Source organism: Onychomys torridus, chromosome 19 (assembly GCF_903995425.1).
Source record: "Onychomys torridus chromosome 19, mOncTor1.1, whole genome shotgun sequence".
Taxonomy (NCBI): Eukaryota; Metazoa; Chordata; class Mammalia; order Rodentia; family Cricetidae; genus Onychomys; species Onychomys torridus.
In genome coordinates, this window is record NC_050461.1 from 41,783,290 (window position 1) to 41,793,458 (window position 10,169).

The 10,169-nt window shown below is 40.6% G+C and overlaps 1 protein-coding gene across 5 annotated transcripts in view; it reads left to right on the top strand.

Annotated features, from left to right (window-relative positions):
- Utrn (utrophin) overlaps window positions 1-7,652 on the top strand; it is a 495,948-nt gene extending 488,296 nt beyond the window's left edge. For all 5 annotated transcript variants that reach the window (XM_036169031.1, XM_036169034.1, XM_036169032.1 and 2 more), the window contains 2 exons: window positions 2,042-2,064; window positions 5,612-7,652. In XM_036169031.1, coding sequence (XP_036024924.1) covers window positions 2,042-2,064; window positions 5,612-5,620 — 32 coding nt within the window. In that variant the 3' untranslated portion in view covers window positions 5,621-7,652. The remainder of the gene's footprint in view (window positions 1-2,041; window positions 2,065-5,611) is intronic.
- Window positions 7,653-10,169: the final 2,517 nt, after the last annotated feature.

Consider the following 10,169-nt stretch of genomic DNA (forward strand, 5'->3'; position numbering starts at 1 on the left):
CTTCTCCCAGGTACTGTAGGTAGGGCTCACATTTTCCTTCCTGGACCTCTCACCTGCTCTCTTTCCCTCACAATGACCTAGTGTGGGTCACTGATGTCTTCTCTTCCTCAAAACAAAAGCAAACCAACAAAAACAAGAAAATGAGGGAAGGAAAACATGCTACATGATTAGAGACCTTCCCATTTGGCCAAGAATCCATAGTGCTATCATCAAAGAGCAAAGCTCCTCCTTTCTTTTTCCCTATGCTGTGTCTGATTCTGCCGTCAAGGCGTCAGATACTGGCAAGCTTAGAGGACACAGTCAATGGCCTGTAAAACTCAACTGTGAATAGCAAGACTTTAGTTACTGTTCAGGAAAAAAAAAAAAAATGGATCCTGAGTCATATCTCTGGCATTGGAAGGAGGTAAACATCCTACCCAGAAGGCTGTAGGAATCCTAAACTTTCTAAGGTTACTGTGTGGGCATTAAGGACAACAATATACCACTTCTCCCTCTTGTAGGGGACAGTCGCCCAGATTTCCTCAGGAAGAGCTACTTATTCTGAGATTTTTTTAAAAGGATTTATTTGTTCTTATTTTATGCACATGGGTGTTTTGCTTGCTTGTATGTCTGTACCATATATATGTAGTGCCAATGGAGGTTAAAAGGAGTCAAATCCTCCGAACTGGAGACATAGACTGCTGTGGGTTGCAATGTGGGTTATAGCAGCCAGTGCTCTTGACTGCTAAGCTGAGCATCTCTCCAGTGCTGGGATCTTTGAAAGTAGTATAAAGCAGCAGTTCTCAACCTGTGGGCTGAGACCCCTTTGGGGGTCGCATATCTTATGTCCTACATATCAGATGTTGGCATTACAATTCATAACAGTAGCAAAATTACAGTTATGAAGTAGCAACAAAAGTAATTTTATGGTTGAGGGTCATCACATGAGGAACTATATTAAAGGGTCACAGCATTAGGAAGGTTGTGAACTACTGGTAGAACTGTCTAAAATGTGGATGTGGACAGTGGTCTCTTTGGTCATTACTGTTCTCCTTCAGAGGGGCTCTGTCCTGCTCTGTAATCAGCTCTGTCTGCTAGGCTACGCTATGTGTAATCTTGTCTGAAATTCTTTTAATGGAGAGCACAAGAACGAGGGACATGAGGATGATGATCTCAGTGAAAGATAAGGCTGCCAATGCAGAGAGCTAGAAGATACTCAGAAGTGCTGGCTCATTAAGCCAATGACATCAGCTCCTCTGGGGTGGGCTCCATGAGGAAGACACTGAAGGGTAATTAGGTACCCTAGTGTAACTTCTGTGCTCTTAACTGAACCCATGGAAGGCGTTCTTATGGATCCCAATCCGGAAGACTGCTGAAGAGCAGATTAGCCCTTTTTTCATTGATGGCAAAAGTATAACCACTGTCTTCCCACAACTTCCAGGCAAGAGTGAGCCACGGTTGACAGAAAATACATATCACCTCGAAGGACCCTTATGATCAGAATTGAGTTATATATTCAATACAATATATAGGATCTCCTCTGTACTTACTATTCATAAGCCAAAAAATGCATGGCACAGTTTTAAAATGAAGGTTTTTTTTTCTCCAGTATTTCTCTCTTTTTGTTTTTAAATTAACATTTTTTTTCTTTATTTTACACACCGACCACAATTTTCCCTCCCTTCTCTCCTCCCAGCCCCTTCCCCTGACTCCCATCTACCCACTTTAAGATTTTTTTTTTACAACACTAAGAGCTTCCTGAATGTTGTAGTGCATATGTTTTTAGAGAGTTAGCATGTGTTTTGTATATTTTTTTGGTAAAATGTTTGCATTTTAAATCACATGGAATATGAGACAGTTACTGAGGAAACTAGCTTTGATTAGAGCATTTGGCCAGAGGGTTGGTTGTGGGCAGGGCTGACCCCTACTTCTTGCTAGCACTCCTGTGAGGACAGAGCTGCTCTCTCTTTCTGAGGAACACTCAGCACATTTGCATGCATGAGGAGGGAAGCCACAAAGCAACAGTAAAGCCCTCAATTGATTTTTCTGTTTTCTTTTTCAGCAAATGTCCCCAGCAGGCCACAGGTAAGAGCTAATGGCCCGATTGACTCTACTGTCTTGATTCCAACCTAGAGCAAGCACACTTGCATCTATTGGTTCAGTCCTGCTTCATTCTCCCTATAAATAAGTAAATCTACTTGATGTTTAAGTGTTACCTGATTCTATACAACAGACTGTAGCTCTGAAGATGTCAGGCAGGGAAATGGGGTTCCCAAGCCAGATTCTGCCAGGTACCCAAAGTAAGACGCTGCATCTCTGCTGTCATTTCATGCTATCTACTATGTAAAGTCACTCTGTGTAGATTTTGACTAACCTTTTACCTCACATGTCTATTTAGGGTCCCTGTCCCAGAACTCTGACTTTAAAATATGTCTGGTCCCACAAGGATAATACCAAGATCAGTACTCCAGTGAAAAGGAAGTTGCATTTTTTTTTTCCACTAAAAATATTGATTGAGCACTTCTGGAAGCTATAGCCTACTAGCTGTCCCTTTAGTTTTATCTCTTAGGAGGAACTATTAGTTACAATATACCACAGGGCCCCAGCAAATCTTTGGAGAACATTTTCTTCCATGAATTTATTAGTCTTTTCAAAACAATGAACATTGTCTCATCTTATTGGCAAGCAGAGCTGGGATCTTGGCTAGATGACAAGTGTCTGCGAAGCTGACTGGTGGGGAAAGGCAGCATCTTCTTCTGACGCCTTCTGTTGTCCTGGGAAATTGGAAGCAAGGATTATAAAGGGAAGTGAGATAGCACAAGATGAATTGGAGGTGTAAAGACAGACAGGAAGATGTGTTCATGTGCAGAGGAACAGACACACCTATACACAGAGTGTGACTAAGGTAGCTCCTAAGGAACACCACTTTGTATGCTGGCCATCCCTATGGTTGTGTTGACCTCTATTCACAACGAAGTTCATGAGCAAAAACAGCAGAGGTGACTCGCTTTGCATTAACTCATTTTGAAAAGTGGAATGTGTTAAGCCAGTTGAGTACAATTGTTTAAGAGAAAAGGCAAAAAGGTGATTTTTAAGGATTGAAACAGAGTCTTGGGTTCAATTGTGAGGGAAGTGAGGACATGTTCTGGGCAAAGATGGAAGAAGAGAGGCAATGATCTACATCCTATGCTGTCAGAGGATGGGTGAAGTTATCATCCTAGCAGAAGTAAGCTGAAGTTAGAGATGGCTGTCAGAAGGTGTGATGGTAGAAACTGAAGTATTAGAGGGGCCGTAAGTAAAGATAATGGTTGTATTTGGACATTAGTGTGATTGGCTAAAGAGGTTAGAGGGTAGGGTCCCTGGCAGAGAGACCAGAGTTTTTGGCAGAATCATGCTTATGGGTGTTGAAACCCTTAAGCTTTATAAACAGCCTCAAATTGGGTGACATTGGTATATTTGCTCCCTGAGAGATTAATGAGTATGGCTTAAGGGGCCAGCAGATGACTGCACAACGGGTTACTGCACTCTGATGATGTACAACTCCAATAAGCATCTTAGGGAGAAGAGGATGAAGTGAGCCCTGAAAGCCCCTGTCTGGCCTGGTAAGAGGCCCATGGTGGTATGGAGCCACATGGAGGGAAGAGTTATAGGGGTCTTACAGGCTATCCAGAGGCTGTGTCTTTAAGAAGAACTTGATGCTGATCCAAGCTAGTAGGGAAGGAAATGTTCCGGGATGAGTAGAGAGTGTGGGCTTCTTTGGTGATGGGCCATGTGATCCAGAGAGCACAGAAGGACAGATCGAAGAGCTAGTGAGGGCATGGCATGGAGACCCACCCAGGAGTGTGCAGATCTCTCTATGGTATAGAGCAGAGGGGATGGAGGGGTATACAAGAATCAGGGGTATGTAGCAGAACTGGGAGAAAGGCCAAGGGTTCAGGTCTGATGGCTCCATGGTGGGGCTGTGGCTGTAGAGATGGAGGTCAGGAAGGGAGAGGGAATCTTCTTGTCAGTCCTCAGACACATTGTGGCACAAGGCACATGACTTGAAGCAGAGAGTGAACTTGGAGACCTTCTACTTTGGTATTAGATTTGAAAAAAATGAGTAGATGAGCTATATTGTTCTCTACTATAAAGTAACCTGGTGGGTGCAGTAAATATATAACTCTTTCTAGAGGTCTCCTTATTCTCTGCCTTCCATCATCTACTTTCTGTTCTTTTTCCTGTGGAATTTCCATACCCTGGAAAAGCCATCAAAGGTATCTATTTTCACCTGGATGCTTATACTATACTTTCCTTCATAGGATTGTAAATTTAGATCTTTTTAGCATTAAATTCCACTGTTTAGAATTCTGCTGCCTAAAAAGAGAACTGCTATATACCTACTTAATACATGCATCCAAATCCTAAGTAAGAGAATGCATGAAAATAATTTTAATCCAATTTTCAACAATAAATTAACACCAAAGCTTTAGCTGTCGATATAAATAATAAATAACACCTTCCCTTCCCACGTGGAACTTATCTCTAGCCTTCTGTGTTCTCAAAATACTTTGAATTAGCTATTTGCAGTGACCCCATGTTACAAAGGAATGAGACATATGTCTGGATAGCTTTCACACCCGTTTCACACAGGAAGGGCTCACCTCACTATCCAGTAACCTAAAGCCCAGTGAGACTACCATGAACACTGGCTGAGTTTTTCCTCCTTCAGACCAGCAAAATGTACAATGCAGAAGCAAAGTTTGATGGAGAATAGGCTTGAAACAAGACTCAACTGACTTTTAGTAGACCTGGAAGTAAAAGAGCCCCTTGGGAACCTTTGCCAGCAACTAATTTATGAATTCCCTCCAATTCTGGGGAATCAGTTACACATCAAGGTCTTCCATAGAATGAGAAGTCAGAGTAGGCAGGGCATCTTTACTAGAAGTCCCCAAAGAGCCCATGTGATTCCATGAGACATGTCTTTCCTTTTGGAGTAATTTGTTAAGAAAATTTGTTAAAATTTCCATTTGGAGTAATTTGTTAAAAGTATCTCATTTCAATACTTTTAAAAGACCCGTTGCTTGCCTTCCCCATGGAAACCATTATGTCATGTCCACAGTGTGCCCTGGATTTAGATTTTCGAGCATTTTCTGTTGAATGGATTCATCTGCACATCTTGGATTGTAATTCCAGTCTCCTCTCCTCTAGGACAGAGAGGTTGGCTTTATCAAAGTGTCCCTCTCTAGGAGTCCTTTCCTAGTTCCACAGGAAGACTGGGGTGCGGTCTTGGTAGTGTAACACATACATCATTGCTACCTTCCCCAAGAAGAAGCCAAGACCTCTCAATTTTTACCAGCCTTGTTTTCTAGCCTGGGCAAGAAAAAAGACATCTGGACACCCTCCCCCACTTTTGTTGACGTTGACTACTCTAATGAAAAGCTGACCATGTGACTTCAGGGTGGAAGGGAAAGTCCTCATCCTAGGGAACAGAAGTCAGATGGGCATGAGGGGTCCCCTTTGAACACAGCCATATAAAGTTGAGTTAGTTCTGAAAGAAGCCCTATTTTGCCTTGAAGACTTGGCAAGTCTTCATTACCCAGACAGCCTTTTGCAAATGCTGTTCTGACCTTGATGTTTTCCCTTGCCACAGGCAATGTGAAGCATTCATCTAGCCAACCGACACTTCTCAACCTTCAGTATTGCCCTCTTCTGCAAATGCGAATTCCAAGTCCCATTCAACCTGAAGCTCCGTGGCTCCATGACACATGCTGTTGAGCGTTGACTGTGTGTTCTACTGAGGGATTAAAACACTGATTATCCAAAGAGAAAAGGATATTTTGTTTTTATAATAACATATATTATTGTTTTCTTCTCCCCTTTCTATGCAACTGTAAATTAATGAACACAGAAGTATTTGGGAGGTGGTAATGCATTTGTCACTGATTTGTATAATATATACAGCCATGGGAAAGTGGGTGGGGGCTTTCTAATGAAACTGTCTTTTTAATAACCAAGAGAAAAATTGCATAAGAATTAGCCCACTTTACATTATTACATTCCTTCTGCTGTTCATATTAACCTTGTACAATAACTTCATTTCTTATTTGACTATTTTACCGTTATATTTTTGGTTATTTATAATTCATCAGCCACACGACCAAATAGATTCTGTGTATTTGTTTCTATGATTTGGCCAAATTAATAAGTTCATATATTTGAATCAAATATGTTATATATGTGGAGTAAGCAGCAATTCTGGAAATGCTATCTAACTTCAGTTGACATCACCCACTTAGCCCACTAGTAACCATTGGATGACTCCATTAAGAATCCTGTGGACTAATTGGCAAGGCTGCTGGGGTATTTTTCTTCCTGCATTTTATTCCTTTCTTGTAAGTAGATCTTGATGTCTTTATTTATTTCATCTTGCAGTCTTTCTAATAAAGAAGACTGCCTTATAATAGTCTCAAAGATTATTTTACCAAAGGTTGCCATTTAAGCATATTTTCATTTTAACTCAGAAACAGAAGTTGGTCCAACCTCTCGAACTTTCTGCCTTGGTTTTCATCATACAATACACAGTAGACTTTTTTCCCTTTTCTCATTGTGAGACTAGATCACATCATGGTCTTCAGTTCCCTTTAAATAGAATTTAATTGTTGGTTTTGTATTTTCAAGTCCCTTGTAAGTTTTGAAAGCCCTGGTTGTTTCCTTTATGAAAGCAGACAGACACTTACTGCCTGTCTCATGGGAACCTTTGGGGCAAATGGACAGATGTCTCATGACTCCTCATGTGACCAGTAGCACATCTGGGAAGGATGTCAATCCCAAGCCTATATCACTGCTTCTCCAGAGTGAAACCAATGCTTAGATGATTGTACCCCTGCCTCTATGTCTGAGTGCATTCAACTAGATATTTAGTTGTTTTTTCTCTCTTTCTTTCTTTTTTAATTTAACATTTAATTAATTACCAACTGTAGAGAAACCAAAAATAAAAGCAAAGGTAATATGTTTTGATTCAAACATATGTGCTTTTAAAACATCAGGACATGCTAACTTTGGGTTCTCTTTCGCTGGGATCTGGCTGGAAGGAGGCTGAAAGTCAGCAGTTGCTATTCTTTTAGGAGTGGTTGGGTGGGTTGGGGGGCAAGGGTATCTATTTGCAGCATAGCTATTTTGAGAAGAAGAAAATTGTTTTATATACGAGGAGAGCCATGATCACCTTTCTACCTCAGGACCACCTTCCTCCATCGTGTTGGACATAGCTTTATGTGCCACAGTGTGCAAAGCCTAGTGCTTTATTCAGGCCATTTCATACCCAAGAAAGCACCTATTTAAATAACGTCAACAGAAAACTCCCTGAACGCAGAAGCCCGGGTTGTAGATTTGGTGTCTTCCTTGTTCTGACTTTGACAAATCGTGTACTCTTTCTTTTTTTTTTTTTTTTTTTGTTTTGTTTTGTTTTCCTGCCTGTATTGGTATGCAAAATGAACTCTATCTGCTATCACAGAAAAAGCTACACAAAACACTACATTGTAAGCTTCTGAATAATAAGAGGAAATATACCGCAGTAACCACAATGAGAAATAAGTGTATTGTTCTTTTGAAACACGTGATAAAGAACTAATCACAGACTGTCATCTAATCTGGTTACATATTGTATTTTTCATCCTGAATAAAAGTAATTTTAACACAAAATGACTCTGCTGTTTGGCTGTGTTCACTGATGGAATCTGGTCTTTGAATGTATATGATGGAAGTAAACTGTAGAGAGGCCTATATTCTGATAAATCTACAGATTCTAACCCAGGCTCCTTTCACTCATTATCCCTCTCTTTCCTTTTTTGCACATACATATGTTTATCTATTTCTCAATTTCCTGGACCGATCAAAATCTTGTTGCTAGGGGAAATGATTGTTACAAGTATATCCATGTAGCTTATTGGGCCTTCATTTTTATAACTTGGTGCTACCGGTATTTAGCTGATTACGCTCTCAAATCCACTTTCATCACTAGGCTGTCTCAGTTAGCTTTTTGTTGCTGAAAAGCAACCCCATAACCAAGGCAGCTTATGCAAGAAAACATTTAATTCAAGGACCCATGGTTCCAGAGGGTTAGAGTCCATGATCATTGTGGTGGGAAGCATGGCAGTTGGCAGGCAGGCAAGGTGCTAGAGAAGTAGCAAGCATGCCACGAGGTGGGTGGGGCGGGGTGGGGGTGGACTGCAATGGCAGAGGCTTTTGAAATCTCAAAGCCCATCCCCAGTGACATACCTCCTAATCCATCTGAGAACCAAGCACTCCACATATGACCCTCTGGGGGCCATTCTCATTTAGACTACCACCAACTCTCAAGTGGTACTGTTGACTTGAACCAGTCTGGTATCACATATAATTTGCTTCTGAAGCTCTCCAGTACGAAACGGTGTCAAGAATTGTGTTGCTTGAAAACCCTCCAAGAATTAGAAAAATTCCCCCATAACGTGTCATTGGAAAAGAAAACAGAAACAATCCAGTGACCTAACATTTGAAACATCTTGTCTACCATGAAGTATCATGCACATTAATGATTTCTAAAGAAACCGGTTTCCAGCGACTGATTCGTCCCTGAAAAGGGAAATGACAAGAAGAGCTTTGTTTCTGTATTTAGCCTTCACCTTACTATATGCCATTGAAATTCTAACTGTACTTTAGATAACATAGTTGCTTTCAGTATTTATTTACTATTTGAGCAGACTGGCTCTTCAGATACCTTTCCTTTGTGATTAGTCTAAAGCTTAGTGAAGATACACTAAAATACCATCCCCACTACTGAAACCTGTGTGCTGAATGCAAAACCTGATTAACTTGATTACTCTGAAGCTCTTGTTAACTGACTGGGCTTGCTGTAGGGGCCGAGTCCACACTCTTAGTATGTTCAGTACCTGTGATGGCCATTGTCCCATGCTGAGGGTAAATAGCAGCCACCTAATCTCACTAATAAATGCTGGTTCAGTGCAGGGGAGTTGCGGTCAGGCTCATGCAGGCAGACTATAGAAACTCGGCTGTGTTCTTTCATCCACTAGAAAGCAAACCTGGTCTCATGCAAAGGCAGACATGTGGAGGGTTTTAGCAAAGAAAATCACAAGGCTAGGGAAGAGTAGATAACATGTCACTGAGATAAACTGCAAAGCATTGTAGCCTCATAGCACACAATTAATTGGGGCTTTTTTTTTTTTTTTCCATGCAAGCTCTAGGATATGTGAAGCAAAGGATTTAGGGCCAAAATATTAAAGTATTTTTCCTCAGGCATCTTACTCATCACCACAGTGGAATGGAATAGAAAAAAAAAATAGCCCCTTAAATTGCTCTTTTTAAGTCATGCTTATGACTTTAAAAATCAGTCCTTGCTGAATTAGGTGTATTAGATGACTTATTCTCACTTTGTAACTTGCCAGAATACAGCCTGCCTGTCTGTGAGTCTGTCTGTCTTTCTCCCTTTCTTTCTGTTTGTTGAAATTTTTTTAATTACTGTGAATTAGCTAGGAGGATCTGGGGAAAAGAATATGATCAAACTGCATTACATGAATGAAATTTGAAATAATAGTAAAATTAGTGTGTATTAAGTCTCTCCGACTCAAGCTAACCGTACAACCTCAGAGGACAGGAAGACTTGGCATGTCTCTGGCCCAAAAAACCTTAAGGAAAAAAAAAAAAAAACCTTAAGGGTGAAATAGAATTAGAAAACACAGAGGGAATTTAGATTTAAAAATAGAGTAAAGGTATCTTAAGTTCAGACTGAATGAAATATTTTAGGTAGAAGAATTTTAGGTAGAAGAATATTTTGTTGGCTCCTCCTCGCTTTCCCAGATGAACAGGGTACACGTGATGTATTTGTTCCCCAGCATCCTGGCATGTGTTTAGAGGCATGGGTTTTGCATAAGCTTTCCAACAGGTACTATCTCCCAGAACCCTTTACATCATGACATTGTAGAGTATTTACACTCAGCTTGCACTTGGTTCCGGGTACTGCTTTGCAGGGAGCTTATTTGCTGCTCTTTTCTGAATTTTGTGAGTAGGGAATTCAGAAAATTCATTTGACAGCTCACCCTTAGCCTAGCTCTGTTCCCAGAAGTTCCAAAAGTCACAAATACTAAATTTCTAATTCTATTTGTCAAGGTTTTCCAAGAAACAGATGCAAAGTATATAAAGGGAGACAGATGTAGAAA